General features: G+C 34.6%; 2 protein-coding genes across 2 annotated transcripts in view; one reads left to right on the top strand and one right to left on the bottom strand.

The window, feature by feature from the left end:
- LOC136808948 (IQ domain-containing protein H-like) overlaps positions 1-19,614 on the bottom strand; it is a 32,978-nt gene extending 13,364 nt beyond the window's left edge. The window contains exons 1-18 of the mRNA XM_067065514.1: positions 19,399-19,614; positions 18,810-18,926; positions 18,471-18,559; positions 17,841-17,913; positions 17,436-17,549; positions 16,643-16,729; positions 16,190-16,264; positions 15,262-15,463; positions 14,405-14,532; positions 13,550-13,773; positions 12,969-13,020; positions 12,017-12,073; positions 11,397-11,450; positions 10,802-10,868; positions 9,995-10,101; positions 9,458-9,524; positions 8,334-8,417; positions 7,878-8,044 (exon numbers count right to left, since the gene is read on the bottom strand). Coding sequence (XP_066921615.1) covers positions 7,878-8,044; positions 8,334-8,417; positions 9,458-9,524; positions 9,995-10,101; positions 10,802-10,868; positions 11,397-11,450; positions 12,017-12,073; positions 12,969-13,020; positions 13,550-13,773; positions 14,405-14,532; positions 15,262-15,463; positions 16,190-16,264; positions 16,643-16,729; positions 17,436-17,549; positions 17,841-17,913; positions 18,471-18,559; positions 18,810-18,926; positions 19,399-19,551 — 1,917 coding nt within the window. The 5' untranslated portion in view covers positions 19,552-19,614. The remainder of the gene's footprint in view (positions 1-7,877; positions 8,045-8,333; positions 8,418-9,457; positions 9,525-9,994; positions 10,102-10,801; positions 10,869-11,396; positions 11,451-12,016; positions 12,074-12,968; positions 13,021-13,549; positions 13,774-14,404; positions 14,533-15,261; positions 15,464-16,189; positions 16,265-16,642; positions 16,730-17,435; positions 17,550-17,840; positions 17,914-18,470; positions 18,560-18,809; positions 18,927-19,398) is intronic.
- LOC136808949 (uncharacterized) lies at positions 6,141-7,228 on the top strand. The gene is made up of 2 exons (XM_067065515.1): positions 6,141-6,228; positions 6,532-7,228. The coding sequence occupies exons 1-2, from the start codon at positions 6,195-6,197 to the stop codon at positions 7,017-7,019; spliced, it is 522 nt and encodes a 173-aa protein (XP_066921616.1). The 5' UTR covers positions 6,141-6,194; the 3' UTR covers positions 7,020-7,228.
- Positions 19,615-20,071: the final 457 nt, after the last annotated feature.

A 20,071-nucleotide genomic window follows, 5' to 3' on the forward strand; every position in this document is an offset into this window, starting at 1 on the left:
CAATTTGAAATCTACTTTACATCGAGCCTTGATGAAACAATTTTACAAGAACAACGAGGCTTAAAATCGCTAAAAAAAGAGACCAATTTAAGAACAATTGTTGTTTAATTTTTAAGAACTAATAAACAAAGGTAATATCACCGTCTATCAAAAGTTATTTATTTGATTCTTATAAAGCAAATGCTTATATAAGAAAAATGAATATGCTCATATTGTGCGCCATCTCTTGTTTATTTTGTAAGAGCTAATTACCGAAAGGTATATTACCGTCTATCAAGAGTTATTGATTTGATTCTTATAAAGTAAATGCTTATAAGAATAATAAATATGCTCATAATGAATGTGCGCCGTCCCTTGATTACTTTGTATTTGTAAAAAAACTAATTACCGTATTTGAGGTTATATCTACCCGTAAGAACTATTACCGAGGTATATACCGTCTATCGAGAGTTATTGATTTGATTCTTATAAAGTAAATGCTTATAAGAAAAATAAGTAAGCTCATATTGTGCGCCATCCCTTGTTTACTTTGTAAGAACTAATTACCGAAAGGTATATTACCGTCTATAAAGAGTTATTGATTTGATTCTTATAAAGTATATGCTTATAAGAAAAATAAGTAAGCTCATATTGTGCGCCATCCCTTGTTTACTTTGTAAGAACTAATTACCGAAAGGTATATTACCGTCTATCAAGAGTTATTGATTTGATTCTTATAAAGTATATGCTTATAAGAAAATAAGTAAGCTCATATTGTCCGCCATCCCTTTTTTACTTTGTAAGAACTAATTACCGAAAGGTGTATTACCGTCTATCAAGAGTTATTGATTTGATTCTTATAAAGTATATGCTTATAAGAAAAATAAATATGCTCATATTGTGCGCCATCCCTTGTTTACTTTGTAAGAACTAATTACCGAAAGGTATATCACCGTCTATCAAGAGTTATTGATTTGATTCTTATAAAGTATATGCTTGTAAGAAAAATAAATATGCTCATATTGTGCGCCATCCCTTGTTTACTTTGCAAGAACTAATTACCGAAAGGTATATCACCGTCTATCAAGAGTTATTGATTTGATTCTTATAAAGTATATGCTTGTAAGAAAAATAAATATGCATATTGTGCGCCATACTTTTTACTTTACTTTGTAAGAACTAATTACCGAAAGGTATATCACCGTCTATCAAGAGTTATTGATTTGATTCTTATAAAGTATATGCTTGTAAGAAAAATAAATATGCTCATATTGTGCGCCATACTTTGTTTACTTTGTAAGAACTAATTACCGAAAGGTATATCACCGTCTATCAAGAGTTATTGATTTGATTCTTATAAAGTATATGCTTATAAGAAAAATAAATATGCTCATATTGTGCGCCATACTTTGTTTACTTTATAAGAACTAATTACAGAAAGGTATATCGCCGTCTATCAAGAGTTATTGATTTGATTCTTATAAAGTATATGCTTATAAGAAAAATAAATATGCTCATATTGTGCGCCATACTTTGTTTACTTTGTAAGAACTAATTACCGAAAGGTATATCACCGTCTATCAAGAGTTATTGATTTGATTCTTATAAAGTAAATGCTTATAAGAAAAATAAATAAGGTCATATTGTGCGCCATCCCTTGTTTACTTTGTAAGAACTAATTACCGAAAGGTATATCACCTTCTATCAAGAGTTATTGATTTGATTCTTATAAAGTATATGCTTGTAAGAAAAATAAATATGCTCATATTGTGCGCCATACTTTGTTTACTTTGTAAGAACTAATTACCGAAAGGTATATCACCGTCTATCAAGAGTTATTGATTTGATTCTTATAAAGTATATGCTTATAAGAAAAATAAATATGCTCATATTGTGCGCCATACTTTGTTTACTTTGTAATAACTAATTACAGAAAGGTATATCACCGTCTATCAAGAGTTATTGATTTGATTCTTATAAAGTATATGCTTATAAGAAAAATAAATATTCTCATATTGTGCGCCATACTTTGTTTACTTTGTAAGAACTAATTACCGAAAGGTATATTATCGTCTATAAAGAGTTATTGATTTGATTCTTATAAAGTAAATGCTTATAAGAAAAATAAATAAGGTCATATTGTGTGCCATCCCTTGTTTACTTTGTAAGAACTAATTACCGAAAGGTATATCACCGTCTATCAAGAGTTATTGATTTGATTCTTATAAAGTATATGCTTATAAGAAAAATAAATATGCTCATATTGTGCGCCATACTTTGTTTACTTTGTAAGAACTAATTACCGAAAGGTATATTACCGTCTATCAAGAGTTATTGATTTGATTCTTATAAAGTATATGCTTATAAGAAAATAAAGAAAAAATCAAAACTGTGGAGCTAAAGACACAAAGATATATGACGTAATCCAAAGAAAACCCGCGAAAATCGTCCGTGGTTATACGAGCGTGTAATTTGTAAATTAAATTTAGTGAGTTCGTCCACCGTATCAAGCACTTTCGTTTTCTAATTTTTTTTCCGATGACACCGCCGCCGCCGCCGCCGCCGCAGAAAGGCTATCGTAATACTTTCGCTAAGCGAAATTAATAAAGAATGAACATGGAGCATATAGGAATATATAAGTGGCGAGCGAGGAATAATGATATATCAACACACTGTTTCTTAAGAAGGGCCGGGGTTTAATCATTATTATGCTACACAACAAAGTTTATTGCTGGTTGACTCTAAAAAGTAGTAAAAAACGACAAAAAACAGATTTGTCGATCAACCAATAACAATAACTTTGTTTTGTCTCCGCTGCAAATTATTTTGAGACAGACTTTAGCACTGAGTATGTATTATCCTTTAACGTATTGTACCTTCAAATAACTGGGGTGGTCGGTTCAGAACTTAAGTGAAAAAAGTTCACACCGTTGAGTCGTTGGTACTTTAGAATAATTTATTTAGAGCCCAGAAATAGTCTTTGTGTAAGATATTTGTTAATGAAAACACTAGCTGTCATAGGATAAATTGTAATTTCAATCCAGCGTTTTGAAGCAAAACTGCGTAAAGGACAAGAAACCTTGGTAGGGTAAATAATAGAACATGTTAACAACATTTTTAGGCCCAAATCTCAAAGAGTTAAGAACTTCCGAAGGCTTCAAAAATTATGGATGTTCTTATAAAGAAAAACGTGTAGTTCAGTTGAGTCTCTTTAACTCGAACCTCTACAATAGGTTTCTTGGTATAACTCGCATGTTTCCTTAACTAGAAAAGGTTTTATGGTCCCATCAGTTGACAATGCCTTATGGATCAGTTTCCATAACTCGATATTTTAATAGCTGGAACAAATTTGCGTTACCATGCATGTTCGAGTTACGGGGACTTAAATCCATATTTTCATTTTCTGTTTGCAAGAGTTTCTAGTCTAAGGCATTACTGGCGGTTTGATGGCTTTGAGTTTGATTCCCCTTCCTATGAAATAATACATTAACCAGATGAGAAAATACATAGGAAGAAACCAAAATTGTGTACACTGTAACACTAAATTATTTGCTAAATGAGTTACTTTCCGTTTTAATTGAAACTATTTGTTTATGTAATAAACAATTAAATGTTCATTAGAAATCAAAATGCAAAAGAAATTGATGAAGCTAATTAAACTTACACTCTGTTTCCTCTTAATTACTCTGTTAATGGAACTTTTTTTCTGTCAGTAAAACCGTCATTTTGCACAAGATTCAAATTTTTATTTTTCCCGAGATAACTAGCATGAGATTGGAAAGGGTTTCTTCTAAAGGTCAGAAGCAGCCACCGACGAAAAATTCGTGAATACCTGTTCTTATTTGCCAGCTGGAAGGATTTTTCGATTTTTAGAACAGATCCCCCAATTTCCAGGGTACCAATTTTCTACTCAGAACAGATCAAATTATTATTATTCGTTACTAGAACAGATCGTGTTTATCCAGCCAAGCAAAGCTAAAGCCAATAGAACAGATCCTATTTTCTGAAGAAAAAAATAGAACAGATTTCCTGTGAAATATCTGTTCTTATTTGCCAGCTGGATTTATTTTAATCCTAGAACAGATCATAAAAATTAGTTTTCTTGAAAATATCTGTTCTTACTTGCCAGCTGGAAAAATTTTTAATGTTAGAACAGATCCCTAATTTCCAGCTGGAAACCTTTAGAATAGATCAGAAAGGAGCGAGTGTTTACGATGCAGAACTTATTAGAACAGCTAACGAATTTCCAGCTGGAAAACTTATAGAACAGATCAAATCGATGACCAAGATCAGCCATAATTTTTGCTTAGAACTGATCGAAAATTTCCAGGTTGCAGATTTTTATGTAAGAACAGATCAATAATTTCCAGGTCGACAACTTTCCCGTTTTTCTTAGAACAGATCGCTATTTTCAGCTGGAACATGCCTTTAGAACAGATATTTTGAAGAAACCCCTCGGTGGCTGCTTTCGGAAGGTACGGAAAATCTTGTGTTTTGTTACAAAACTCCCTAACTTTCGGAGCTCGTTTTTCAACTTCCCGAAGTCCTGGTCTTTTTCCGATAGAAAAGTGACATTGGCAGCACGACGACGGTAGCACATTCTCATGCGGTACATGCACCTTTAACTGCACAGGACATTGATGAGCTGGCAGATATTACTAATGGAAATTGTATTGTTAACTTGTATTCCAATTAGTCGAAGTCCCTTATGTAAAGTTTGAAGCTACTTAATTCCTACAAAAGTTGCGCGACCCGCGTGATTTTCATACAAACGCTGGCTTGAAAGTAACATTTATCACCAGAATTCGAAAAACGTAAAACAGTAAAACAAAGAAAATGTTTGATTTAATACGTCAAGCGAAAAGTCGTGAAATATTTAAGGCAAAACTTTCATGGTGGGTTCTATCTTAAACTTTCTTGGAGTTTTTAACAATTCTTTAACTTGATAATCCAGACATTCAAATCGATCAAAAAACCTTTAAACGCTCGCGCTCGGAACGGTGATGTTAGTCACATGACTATGGTAGGAAAACCGAATCTGCTTCACTTCTTACCAAGGTCGGGTATCTAGCTTTCCAGGTTAGACTCCATGATATAAACATTATCTGCAGGATACCATGTTCGATTTTCACAACACAGTTTTACGGAAAAAAAATGACAGGTGGAAGAAATGACTCATGAGAACCATTTCTACCCCGAGATTCTCGAGTTGAGATATGACGCCTAAAAGTATCTTTACTTACAAATATTTCACGGAAAAATTGAATGTGTCACAAAAAAGGGTCAATTTTGAGCTAAAAATCTACCTTAATAATAGGAAACTTGATAATATAGGGTTAAGGCGTAAGGAGTTATATGTATAGCTAAGAAAGTTCTGAGCCTGAAAATCACAAAAGAAAGAAGAGAATAACCTAAACTCAACAAAAATTAGCCCCCTTTTAAATTTTAATACTACTACATAGTACAGAAAACGACAGTCAAATTTGAGTATGTAGGAAAAGGGAAAGACCTTACATAAGAACCAATTAATTGTGATTTCCTAAAAAATTATTTTCAGGGACAGTTTGTATAATTTCTTTCCGATCAATCTGTCTGTCTCTTCCAACCCAAACTCAAAAAGGAATTTAAAGGCCAGCCAATCGAATGAAAGATGGTTTAAAAAAACAGCCAATAAGGTTGCACTTTGTAAAAACTTCAAACAAACTGGTGGAAAATAAGACGAAAAGTTATATAATTTCTCATTCATTAAAACATACAACAACATCATTGTTTCCATAATATTTAATTATACCCGGAATCATAACTGACAAACATACCAATTTTATAACATCCTTTTAATGATAAAAACGCGAAAAAAACCCTGTGGTGGAGCTTAATATTCTGTCGTTAATAGCCCACACGACTCCAGAAAACGCTTCATTGCAGAGACTCGGAAAATCAAAATAGGAAAAACTATTGTCAAGGTTTGTTTGTTGGTTGATACACGTAACTGGAAATGAAAAATCAAAATACATTTTATTATTGTTTTGAACAGGAAATTATGAAATCGTTTAAAGATAATTTAAATGATCCAGTAAAACAAAAGAATTATTGTACTTGAATGGGGTAAGGGCTGACGAATCTAATTTTGGAGAACAGTATAAAAGGGGTAGGAATTGGATTTGAAAAGCATCTCAAGATTCAATCATCTCAGAGCATCAAAAAAAATCTACAAAATGAAGGCTATCATCTTTGTCACTCTCTTAGCTGGTAAGTTTACTCTATCTCTCTCTCTTCTCTCTATTGATTTTGTGCAGTAACTAAGCTATTTTGAAATACACGCCTTTTTCTTGGTTAACTCCCATCATTTCACGGTTTTTATTGAATTTTTCGTGCAGTAATTAAGCTATGAAGCTTCAAGATTCGGTCCTTATTTTATCCAAATTTTCTCTTTTAGTTTTAAAAATATATTTTGCATGCTTTTTGCCCATCAAATTTTTAAAAGACAAGCTTCTTTAAAAAAAGAAGTCAAAACCTATATATCAGTTTAAACATTCGATGTTTTTCTTTTAGCTGCTTACGCCCTCGAGGTTGGAACCCAAACCGGTACCACACCACCAGCTGTCCCATGCCCAGACTCTCTCTGCAAGGGAAAATCTGATGGAAACTTCGAATACGTCTACTATGGCCGATACAGAGCCAACTACTTCCTCCAATGCTCAAACGGATTAGCTTCATGCCAACCATGCTTCCCATTGTCCTTGGAATTCAGCGAACCATGCAACCAATGTTTGTACAACCGAAAAGACGAATGTGTCACCACACAACCATGGGAACCAGCAACCACCTTCGCTTGCCCAGACAAATGCCCAGCCCGTGGACCACACTTCAGTGGAAACATCAAAGACGACCATGAACCACGACAATACGTCGCTTGCTTCCACGGACAAACTGTCGGTTGTATCGCTTGCCCATCAGGACTTTTGTTCAACGAAGAATGGAACGCCTGCTTGTACCAAGGAAAATACAAGACCGAGCCAGAATCTCCACCAAAACACTAAGAAGCTCTCATTCAATGATTCCTTCGCAAAACAAAACCGAAAAACAATCAATTTTTTTTAACCATTTTGTTTTTTAAAAAGACAAAATTTCCATTCACAATTTTTCACATACAAATAACTTTTGTATTTTTTAACTTTTTAAACTTTTTGTAACAATCAAGTAATTTATTCACACTCAGAATAAAAACGCAATCCACATACACTAAAAATACATGTCTATTGTACTAAAACCTTTCTCCTAACAACATCTCCAGCCCAGTAGAATCACATATTAAAAGTTAGTTTACTTAAAACCTTATCACAAGAATCAATATATTCAAATCGGCTTTTTTTTTCTTGATTTTCAGGCTTAAATGTTTTCGTTTAATTTGAATTAATAGATATACCATATATTCCTGAAATACTCCAAATTCTAATAATAAAACAGGGTAGTGTAACTGACCTCTATATGACCTGGACCAAGTTTCTCAATCCCAGCTAAGAAAAATCTTTGATCGGAGTTTTTTGAAAAGTGGTACCCTAATGGCGGCACTACTCAACAGCGGTGTAAATGCATCGAGAGCGCTAGATCTACTTTCCCTTGCAAACTTTTGACGATTGACATTGCAATGGCTTTTTTACGGGTACCAATTCAATTTTTGGCGAGTTTCTTTAGCGAGTTTCTTTGACGTTTCGAATTTTGACGTTCACATTTGTTTCGAAATCGTTTCGGAACGGAAATGTAACGTCTGAACATGGTCTAGCCACACTAGCCAAACTAGCCACCTCCGTCGCAGAAAACAGACACATAAACTCGTTTTTAAACAAAGAAAAGTATGGCAATAAGAAGACCAGAAAAACAAGATTCTCAAAACTTACTGGGAAGCCTTCATATTGAAGAGGAGTTATAATCTTCAGTCTACTCTTCATCTCATCTGTATCTTGTCCTGTAACTTCTGCTGCAATGTCAATCAGCCTGTGATAGTAGTCTTTTAATTCGCTTTTCATTGGAACCGGGCTAATATAAATCACTTCAACGTTAGGATCTGGTGGAAGAAAAAGAAAAAAAACCAGCTTTTGAAGGTTTACTAAATACAATAGGGAGATTATGTAATTGCACTTTTAGGACGAGAAAGTGACTGAATCGATTTGGAATAACCCGCACTTCTGACCCGCAAAATCGAGGACGGGAAAATTGCTGATTTACCGTCGTCTTCAGTTGGTCAGGATCTAGTCAAATTAGAACCTTACTGTCTCCGTCGCTGAAAAACACACATACATAAACTCGGTAATTCCAATCGGACTGAGGCTAAAGGATGGATAATATGAACTTACCTTTTATATCAAAGATTCGTCCAATTTGGTTATTTTGTAAGGTGGCAATATTCAGTATAGTTTGACGAACGCTGGGAGAATAACCTACAAGGATAGAAAATATACTCATGGTAGCTTATTTCTATTACCTGTCAACCAGTAGCGTTGTTGGGTCAACCAAAATTAGGGTAAACTGGGGAGAAAAGTTTTTTCCGTCTAATATTTTGTAGAGACTTTTTAGTATTTTTTCTCTTATTGGCTGAAAACTGCTACCTTAAGGGAACTCATTTTGGCGGGAACTTATTTTGGCGAATGGCGAAATTTTTAAATTTTTATGGGAATTAATTTTGGCGAATGACAGCGTAAATTTGTTCTATTTTGCCTTATTTTGAGCAACTTTGATGAATTTCAGGGTTCATTTAGGCAAAAAAACAAAACAATTAATTTTGGCGAGAACTTATTTTGGCGAGTGAGCAAAATATTTAATTTTGGCGGGAACTAATTTTGGCGAATTTCGTCTAAATTCGCCAAATCCGTCAAAATTAGTTCCCGCCAAAATTAGTTCCCTTAAGGTAACTCTAAGGTGTGAAAAAGCAAAGACACGCCGTATAATCAATAATCAGAGGCAGCCCCTCGTCTTTCAGTGCTGGTAAAGATCGGCCGCTGGGGAACAGTCCCCCTGCCCTCTGCCACCACAGTAACGCTGTCAACATAATTTTGCCTTCCGATCGAATCTAGCAGTCAAGGCTTGAGACCAATTTAACCAACCATGATAGAGAGAGACCAATTTCACAAAGTCATATCATAAGATGAAATTTTTAAGAAGGAATACCTGCGTGCCATACTCCTAACCTTTCAAAATGATCAAAAAGATTAAAATGGTCAAACTATCTACAATTTAAAAATCCACATATATTCATCTACAGTTGAAGCTCTCTAATTCGACATTCTACTATTCGACACTCTCCCTCATTCGACCATTTTGAAAGTAACCATCAACAAGAAACTCTCAAAAACGAAGGCTCTACTATTCGATCCCTTTTCGATAGAAATCCAATAACCCTTGAAAATTGAATTAGAGAGCGTAAACTGTATTTTACATAACTGAACAATATACGACATCATCAAGGAGATATGGGACTCACCCAAGGATGGGATATGAATAATAAGACGTTTCGAGGTCTTCAATCGCTGCCAATCGGCTTCAAGTTTCTAAATGATGTAGAAAATATCGCGTATACTAATACACATTTTCGACTATAGCCGCCAATTGCCGCGGGACATTTTTTGTCCGTTTTACCACCCTAAAACCGTCCCAGTCTTTTTTCGCACCTATAGACAATAGGAAAAGGTGTAAAAAATGGATCGGATCGAGTTTAGGGGGTAATTAAATAATAAAGTGGCACGCGCCTGACCGCGCGACTACGGTCGAAAAGGTGTATTACTTGAATCTCGTAGTTTGTAAGTTTAAAAGTTCGGTCCAATGATGCAAGGAGTAGGTCAGTAACTTAGCTCTGGTTTCAACGGCCCACTTTTTGACATGCCTTTTCTAAATATGAATTGGTTGTCTTGTGGTTGTGCTTAAGTACAAAAGTCAAGCCAATTTTTAGACGTCGTAGTCATTCTTTCTCCAGAATGAATATGGCGGATCTCATAACATAAATTATTTTATTGTACCATACCTTAGCTCGGACACGTGCATTTTGTAGATATTGAACATGATTGGTTCTCAACTCTTTACGAATCATGGACATTTTACAATGCATGATCCAATTCAATGCGATCATTCCTAATGAAGAGAAAGAATAAGGTGTGAAGAGGCTTTTCATTCCTAAGGATGAGATGGGGAGAGGTGTGAAGGTTATAACAATCATAGTTGCCAGGGATTTTTCTAAGCATTTTTTTATGTCCGTATACCAGCCAAAATACTTAATCCAAGATTGAGTTTTAAAAACTCAATCCAAATATTTTCTAGTAAAACTTAACTTTTTTTAATGTTTACAAGCAAAAATAACTAATTTATATACCGATTCAGCATTTTTCGGGAGCTTTGATCTCTGAATTCCTCAGACCCCCAGCTTAATGGATGCATAGCTTCTCTGTTAGAAACTCAATCTAAATCTAAACGGCCCCATAAGCACTTAGAAAAATCCCTGTTGGCAACTTTTCCTTTTCAGACGGAGTCAAAAACTACAGGGCGTCGTCGGGGCGTCGTCGGGGCGTCGTCGGAAAGCCTGTCTAAGCTAAGGAGACATTCGAGCTATATTCGAGGTTCGAGTTTTAATTTTGGCTTTTGATGAAATACTATTTAGCAAACCATAAACGCCATTCTATTACTAGAAAATGACAATATTGGACAACATAAAAAATTCATTTAAAATAAGATCTATAAAAAAAAACAAAAACTGGTTACGCCATTTAGTGTTTCTCTATGAGGCTGTCAAATAAAGAGATTTTGATAAGTTAAATTCCCGAGATAGCTTGGTTACCTGCTCCCCATTTTCGTCTCCTATACTCAAGATATGTTGAATGTTTTACATGACATCTCCAAGTCGACTAAAAAAGGAAAAAGTTGTTGATGAACGAAGTAGTCTAAGGAGCGATGGCCAAGTGGTCTAGGGCGTCAGCGTCTCAAACAAGGGGTTTGCGGTTCGAATCCCCGCTCCTTCCAATGTTCTGTTCAGTTAATAGATAGCCTGGCTGTGAACCCCGTGAAAGCAATCGAAAGACTTCTAAAAGTCCTAGATTACTGAGCTATCCACGTAAAATATCGACTCTCACATCTATCTAAGGTGTCAGTGCCGCAAACTAAAGGGGTTACCGCTTCGAGCTTCTACTTGCATCTATGTTCCGCTTTGTTATTTATGGACAGCGGAACCGGATGGCCGTGGACGCATTCGCGAGATTGTATTCTTCAATGTTCCGTTAAAATAAGTTTAAAAGTTTTTCGCGACCACGTGAAACCAATTGAATTACTTCCGAAAAGGTCTTGATTAATAATATCCGTGCAACAGCCCAAAAAAGTACGGTGATATGGATATGATATAATTCTACTATCCTTTTCTTTGTAAAATACAATGATACCTGAATTTTTATAGCTGCTCGCTCTTGCCCATCAGGAGCCATGTAGCGTCTACCCTGTAAAGACATATGAGAAAATTAAATGAAAAGTTATCCAGAATTTGAAAACTTCATAAGCCAGTGACTGCACGGTTTTAGATAAGATCGAACCCCTCCTTTGTTGATTAACGATTTTGTCATGGTTTCCAACGCCCTCGAATTTAAGGGCGGTTTTGGATTTTGATGAATCACAAGCAAGTTTATTATTTAACGAAAAATCATATGACATCACGTCATATGTCGATTAATCTTAAAATTGATGCTTAATATACACATATTATTCATTAAGGCCGGTCTCCGCTTGCGCGCGCTGCGATTGGACCTTTTGGGTTTAATATTTTTTGCTTGGAAAAAAGATTACGTCATAAAAATATAGCGCGCTCGAAAAAAAAGTTTAAGACATTTAAACTGTTTTCAACCGTTACGTCAGATCGCGCCAATGGAGTTAATTTTTCTTTTGAACAATAGCGTGGAAGCTTTGCTCGGAAAAGTGCGATCGAAGCGCGCAAGTGAGGACTGTAATGAATTTACAGTTCCTTAATATAAAAAGATTTCGTGCATGCGCATTGAGAGATTTGGCTTACTGGAATCATGATCAGTTTTTCGACATCTTCCGTGTTCAATATGCATAGTAGAAGATCCTATGGAGGGAAACGAGTGAGTTATAAAAACCTTTAAAAATATACCTAAATACATTTATTTGACATCTCTGATTCGACTTTAAAGGTTTTGTTTTTTAATAAGAGTGATATCGTTTGCTTACTCATCAATTGTAATTTACAAACTTTTTCACATTGAATTGATACGGATGTGGAGCAAGATTGGTCAGAAAGAGGAAAAGAAAAACATTTTTTGCTCATATTAGCATAATGTAACAATAGGTAGACACTGTCCTGATATGAAATATGTGTCTGATATGAAACGGAACACTTATGTAAAAACAAAACCTTTGAAGGGCATTTTGGGTTTTCATTCAAATAAGGGAGCGTAATTAATAGTAGAGCATCATATGACTCCTTAGCCTGAAAGAGTTTTATAGCCCCTTGAGGTATATAACAAACCCTTATTATCAAGTTTGTCTGTAACTCGAGTCTTCCGTAACTCGAACAAATTTTACTTCCCTAAGCGTGTTTGAGTTCTTACTGTATTACATAAGATTTATGAATGAGTAATCTAGCTTAGACTAGAGCAAGGGAAACGGGTATTTTTGTTCGAAAGATATTCCAAACTGATAAAAATGTACAAAGAAACCCCTTTAAATTTATAATACGTAATTCTTATTATATAGTAGAGGGCGTAATGATTCCATATTTTGAATGTCTCCTTAACCCGAATTAGCTTTCTCATCCCAGACATTTATAGACAAGTCTCTCCATAAATCGAATTTTCCATGACTCGAATTTTCCATAATTTAGCCAAATTTAGCCTAAATCAGTTAAAAAGTGGAACAATCATCTTTGTTCGAGAGATATTCGAGGCTGATCATATTTTACAAAGAAGCCCCTTTAAATTTATAATACGCAATTCCTATCTTACCCTAATAGTTGGTTTGGGGCCACATTCAAAGTATAATGCCATATCAGCCAATCTAAAAATTGATACCATAAAAACATCTTGTAAAATCCAAAAACATTCATAAGAGAAAGACTCGATCGAGCCCGGTAGATTCAAATATAGCCTAGCACGTTCGCCGACAAAATTTTAGAAGACGAATGTTATAAGGAGACATGTGTTAATATGACCCATAAGAACTATCGTATCATCATATAATACATTTATCACTCTTTAGTACGTATTTTAAACGCCTCGAAAAACAGCGTCTGAAACATTTTGAAAAACTTTGTGAAAACCAGTATGGAAAATCTCATTATTCTTTGCCGATGAAATATAATTGATAATACGAGCCCTACTGAGGTAGAAGTTCCAGTTTTTTCGGGTAGGAATTCAAAAGCATTTTCCAGAAACTGCCAGTTTTGTGCACACGAGACAACACTTGACACAGATACCAAGATGAAGAGATCACACCTCATGCAGAACAGCATAGTGCTCATCGCAGCGTAGAACGTCTAGGTGTAGTTGTTTGAAAGATTACAAGCATAATCTAAAAAAAGACTTACTTGTCTCCATCGACAACAGCAATAGGTACTGAAAAGTCGATCAGCATTTTTTCCAAACGATGAATAAGGGATAAGATACTGCCCCACGATAAACAATAATATTGTTTGAAAATTATGAAATCTTGTTTTGAAGTGTCCGTTTGTCCTTGTTGGATGATGAAACGGTGGATCGGCCTGCTTTTTGGGTCGGAAAGAATGGCCGGTAGCGGGGCGCCAGCATTGGGCTAAAGAAGCAGTTTTTAATAAGTACTTTAAATGACTTATTGCTTTTTTAATGACGTCCCATATTTTGAGATGGTCTAAATAACCAACTGATAGGTTTAATCTAGCTTGGGAAGACACGGAACAATTATGTGGGAATTTGGTCCTATAGAAAACCGATTGCACTGTCTGGGAATAGAAAACTTTGGGAATAAAATAACAAATGACACAGGGAAAATAGCAAATAGCCAAATATCGATGAAAATGTCTGATGTTTGCGAGCGCAAATCTTATTAGCTATTTCAATCAAACTTTTTCTATTTTGACGGTATATACAAGATTTACATTGTGATTGACTTTTGGAGCAAGATTCAAATGAAATAAAGTCACTCTCGTGTTGTCTTCTGAACAGTCACCAGAACCGTTGGAAAGGGAAAACCAACGGATCCAGCGATACTCAAACTCACAACCATGCTATTCCCCGGTATTTGCTCTACCATTGAGCTACGGGTCCATGTGGAACTCGAGGACTCAATTGCCAATCGGTAGAGATGGTAGTGAATTCTTGTCTACTGACTGGACATCTCCGCATCTCCTACAGTAGGATTTTTGCTAATAGATGGTGAGATTTTGGTTAAAGAGTCATAAACTTACCCTTCCATCAACAGTGGAAACATTATGTTCCAGTAAGTTGATATTGTTGTGAGTTTCTACAGACTCTGCTCTTGAAGTCAGTTCAGTTTTTGAAGGATCTGGAGTTCTTGAGCTTGCAAAACTTCGACCTGTTTGTTGAACGGGAGAAAGAAGATTTTTAATGAGGAAATTTTGCATGCAAATCAAATGGAATCAAGCAGTTTCGCAAATCCTATTAAAGGTTTTGTTTTTAAATGATATCATTTGATATCATTCATCAATTTTAATTCACAAGCTTTTTTGCATTGGATTGGCACGGATGTGGAGCAAGATTGGCCAGAAGGAGGAAAAGAAAAACATTTTTTTGCTTATATCAACATGATATAACAATAGGCAGACATTGTCCTGATATGAAATATGTGTCTATGAAACGGGAACACTTATGTAAAAATAAAACCTTTAACCCTGTGAAACTACCTTAGGTTTAACAATAGAAATGGAGGAATAGAAAATATAATATTTTTGAGATTGGTGCATTTAAAAAAGATCAAATAATCTTCTCTTGTCTTCACTTGGTCAACATTACACAAAAAAATTAAATTCAAAAAATTTCCTGTCTTTAAATCCATAATAACTTTGTCCCTTTACACCTTTTCGACCGTAGTCGCGCGGTCAGGTGCGTGCTACTTAATTATTTAATCATCCCCTTAAACTCGATCCAATCCTTTTTGACACCTTTTTCTATTGTCTATAGGTGCAAAAAAAGGACTGGGACGGTTTTAGTGGGATAAAGCTGACAAAAAAATGCGCACGCGGCAATTGGCGGCTACGGTAGAAAAGGTGTATAGTTTTCATGAGATTTGAAAGAGTTTCATTACCTGAAGTAATCATGCTTCGTTTCTTTCTTATTTCCATGGCCGCGCGGCTTAACACACCAGGATCAAAGCGTACTAGAGCCATATTGTAGGTAAGTTTGCTTGAAGCTTGATCTTGTTTGTATTTTTTGAAATCAAGCGGTGAATGAAGGACAGCCTGTTTTTGATTGATCGGTGGTGGCATAATGGATAGTCGAGATGCAACCTTATAAAAGGCAAAATAGTTTAAGATTATGAAGGTTTGATCTTCAAAGTCAGTAAAAAAAAACGACACAAAGTTTTTAGTTAAAAAGCAAGCATAAGCTTTTCGATGGTTATCATCTTCAGTGCAAATGATGAACATTTTAAAGTAAAAAATTTGGTGTATTTATCCATTCAAAATTCTACTTTAAACCTAAGGAAAAATAACTTCTTTCTTTACTAGTACGGATAAATTGAGGTTGAGATGGATAATTTCTAAGGAAAATTTAAAACGACTAAAAATTTCACAATGAGGTTATTTAGGTTACTATGGGGAATATTTCGACAATAGCAAATTCGATATATCTCAGAAAAGGGAACCCTGTCTCTCTCTCTCAAACCACATATTTTATTCGAGGAAAATAAAGATAGAATCATTACAAGAAGAATATAGACGTAATGCGAATAAGTGACCAGCTAGTAGAAAAAGAGCTAACGTTTCTTTTACATCTAAAATGAGGAAGGAGTATACAAACAGTTGACGCTCTCTAATTCAATTTTTCAAGGAAAATTCAAGGAAAATTTTATTTTTATCGAATTAGGGAGCGTATCGAATGGTATAACGTCGTGTATGAGAGTTTCTTGCTGACGGTGACTTTCAATTTCAGAGAAAAATTGAGCGTATTGAATAATGGAGCATATCGAGTAGAATATCGAATTAGAGAGTGTCAGCTGTATTTTCATTACTTACTGGAATGATTTTGCGTTCGATCAAATGGACAACGCCTTTCCTTTTATCGTCTGCTGTTGCTGGTGGTGGAGTCAGCTATGAAATAAGATTCTTGGTTTTTTATGCTCATTCATTGAAGAAGAAAGGGTTGATTATAAGTTTCTGGGAGGAAGGTCTCCACAGAGGTTCAGAAGGTGCTCAGAGAGTGTTTTCTTTCTTATTCATCCATTTATGGGAACCAACTTTATGTAACCATCATTGGAATTAAATGTGGATTTTAATAAAACTGTATAATTATTAGATACTACCACGTATATGTTTCACAAGGGCGACGAAAATAATGAAAGGTTCAGAAAAAGTGTTTCAGACAAAGTGTTTTTGTTTTTAGGGTTTCCGGGACTTTTTTGACATGAAATTATACATAATGACACTTCCAGGGGAATGCAAAGGTTGGCAGTGTTAACTTTCTCATACCCTTCCATTGAGTTGATTTTCTTTGGGGACCATTGGTGTAGATACAATAGTTGTTCCAGTAACTGGTCGTGGTGGTGTCTTATCGACCTGTATGTTATTATAGAACACTTAGATACTCAAAAGTCTAATTAGGTCTACGATACCGAAATGTATTAACAGGTTCGATATAAAAGTCTTTGTAAAAACAAATTTTATGAGAAAAATGGGGAAAAATGAGGCTAAAAAATTGCCAACAAAAGAACAATTTAAGAACAACGCTGAGCCTGAAATTACTCAACTTGAAACAATTTATGGTCAAAGCAATTGGGTGTAAAGCCTGAAATACCTCAATTTAACCCTAGGATAAGAAAAATTTGAGGCTAAAAGTGCCAAAAAAAATTAGAACAGCCGAGCCTCAGCAAAACTTTACTGGTTCTTATAAAAAAATGTGTAGGTGAAATTAAATAATTAGGTTTTTGGCCTCTTCTACCTACTCAATACGTATCCAACCCTTTAAGCATGAAGAGACTGGGTTCCACTTGTTTAAAAGGAAAGATTGACATCAAAACTCTTTGTCTATGAAAAAATCAATGCATTTCGACATTTCAACACTTTTTGACGTTATTCTTTCCTGGTATGGTAAACTCAAGCACAGTCTCCTCAAGCTTTAAGGGATTGATAGGTGTTTTATGAGGTCTCACGAACTTTTACAACGGCTGTTAAAAATTCATAAAATTTTGGTTTAGGCTAGTTTATGGCCACCGGGAAAGAATAATATTCAAATTTAAATTAGGCTGGGATCTGCATTCTTTACATGTTTATCTTTGGTTTCCACTGGCAACGGTACATTGTAATGTTTGTTCAATAATGCTCTAGCATCACTTCGCGCTGGATTGATGATCCCTTTCAATTTGTGGATTGCTGAAAACTATTGAAAGAAAATATGATACAAAAAGCATTTTTACTATTTTCCATAATACACATTCTGAACAATTTTACGAAAGTTTTTTTTACCTAACATGTCATTTTCAATCAATCAGCTAATTGTAAAAGTGACATAATAGCAAAAGACATCGCAGTGCATATTCTGAAAAATTATCTTCTTTTTTTCATTTTTCAGGTGAACCAAAAAGACAACCCATAATGAAGTAAGCCCTTAAAGACTTGTGTTAAAGTAAATCAAAACATCTTCAAAAAAAGTCAGAATTTTCAGACTTACTTTTTGACCAGGGGATGGTTTTGTTTGATTAAATATCTGTTTACTTTTTGGCTTTTCATCATCTTCTGATGACCTGTTCATGGAAAAAAAAATTTGTCAAAAACAACCTCAACACATCTGCTGCCAACTACAAGTATAATCGCAGTAGGGGTCAAAACATTGGTAGTACTTCAAAGGTTATAACTTTTGATACAGAAACTTTTGCTTGCTTTTTCATTTTATTTCTTTTCATTCTGTGTCAAATGATGTACAATTTATAGACCATTGGAGCCTCTGAAAGTCAAACTTGGAATTCAAACAAAGATATCAAATTTTCGATTTCTAAAAAGAGCTCGGCAGTGAACGTGTTAACAGGTACTTCAAGGTACTCTCGAACCTAGTCTAACATTATGATGATGATTGTATTTCAAAAAGTAAACACTTTTAAAATACACAGTAAATTTGATAAATATGAAAAATTTCTATTACATTTAGTAATTACTCCTACCTAAATTTTCAAGGTAACTAAACTTTTGCTGTGTAAAGAAAAAATCAAAAAACGAATTTCGTGAAGAATTAGAATTAGTTTATCCTTTTATTAGTAGAATTTCATGATCAGGGAATTCTTATCTTTATAATAGCTCAACATACCGGTTTTGAGGAGAAGCTTTTACCAGATTTAACTTTGATTGGCTGAGTGCTTTATCATTGAATTGATTGATCACATCTTGCTTCCGTACCTTTGAAGAGAAATCCATTTAAGTCAATATTCAATTTTTAGACAGGGAACTCTAAAATAAAGACACATCTTTAGCAATTTATATTAACAGGTGAGGAGACCAGACAGAGCTTCAAAACGTAAGACATATTTTGAATATAAAAAAAACCCTAAATTTATCAGAAGAAGATCTGTACTTATCTGTATCTCTGCCTGTACTTTTCACAATCCAAATTTTTCTGTGATTAATTTCATTACAATGTATTCTGTACCTCGATATCTTTCTCAGCTTTTTCGAATAATAATTTGATTCTTTCAGGGTCAATTGATTCTCCATCAGATAGATTGGCCAAAACATTACTCTTGATGAGTTGAATGTCGTTTTGAACCTGTAGTAAAATAGAATTTAAAGAATTTTCTTTACCTATTAAATTAAATCAATAATTTCAACAGCAAACTTTTATTGGAGACTTGAACCCCAAAATTTAAATTTGATGGTGCGTAGTAGGACATTGATTATTACAGCTCACTTTTTTCTCAAAAATTTACATCCTTGAAGATTAGTTTTGAGCTGAACAATATAATAGTATTACCAGCCAATCGAATGAAAGATTAATCAAAATCCCGTAATAACGGAACTAGTTTACCAAATTTGGTGTCTTATACATATGAATCCATGTGAAAATTCGAAGTTCCTTCTGAAGCTTGGGTCTAAACGACATAGGAAGGCTTAAAACATACAAAAAATTAGTCAGTTGTACACTGTGTTCCTGAAGGGGAGAACGTTGTGTTGATTTGCCGTTTAAGTAAACCTAACACACTATTGAATTACCAAGAATATTAAAATTCATAAAAAATTACTTTCGATAAAATGTCATTCAAGTCTTTTTCAACGGGCGTCTTCTTTGGTGGTGTCAGCGGAGGTAAAGGAAGTTTTTGTAATTCTGTTGATGTAGCACTTTCATTTTTATTAAATAGAGCTGATTTGACAGCAAGTATGCTTATATCATCCATGACGCATTGTTAAAATATTTCTTTATTTATATTCTTTATTTCTTTAAAAGTTATTTTATTCCTGGAAATGAAATGAAGTTATTTGAATGAAATAAATTAAAGGATGATTTATTACCATCACTATTAGCTAAATTGGCTAGGAGTTTAGAAGAACCCTCGAACACGCACGGATTTCTCCAGGCACATCCTGGCAGATAAAATGAATAGCCGCCAGGGCCAGTCTGGGAGCCGCGGCCTCCAGGCGCCTATAATAAAACTACATTTTACATTTTAGGTATAATTCTACAAGATTTAGACCAATTACCTCTCGAGGTGAAGGGCCAGGGAATTACTAGTTATTATATCTGGGAGGCATTTTACGAAAACTTTATTTTCGACCTCTCGATCATCCTCTAATTCACTTAAAAGGTATAACAAATGGAACAAGCAATATATTAGTAAAAGTAAATTTGTTGAAACAAAATAATTTGGGTGGCAATATATTGTGTGCCTCTTTCCAGTTGTATATTTTTGTAAACGC

Source organism: Clytia hemisphaerica, unplaced genomic scaffold (genome assembly GCF_902728285.1).
Source record: "Clytia hemisphaerica strain Z4C2 unplaced genomic scaffold, Clytia hemisphaerica genome assembly, whole genome shotgun sequence".
Classification (NCBI taxonomy): domain Eukaryota; kingdom Metazoa; phylum Cnidaria; class Hydrozoa; order Leptothecata; family Clytiidae; genus Clytia; species Clytia hemisphaerica.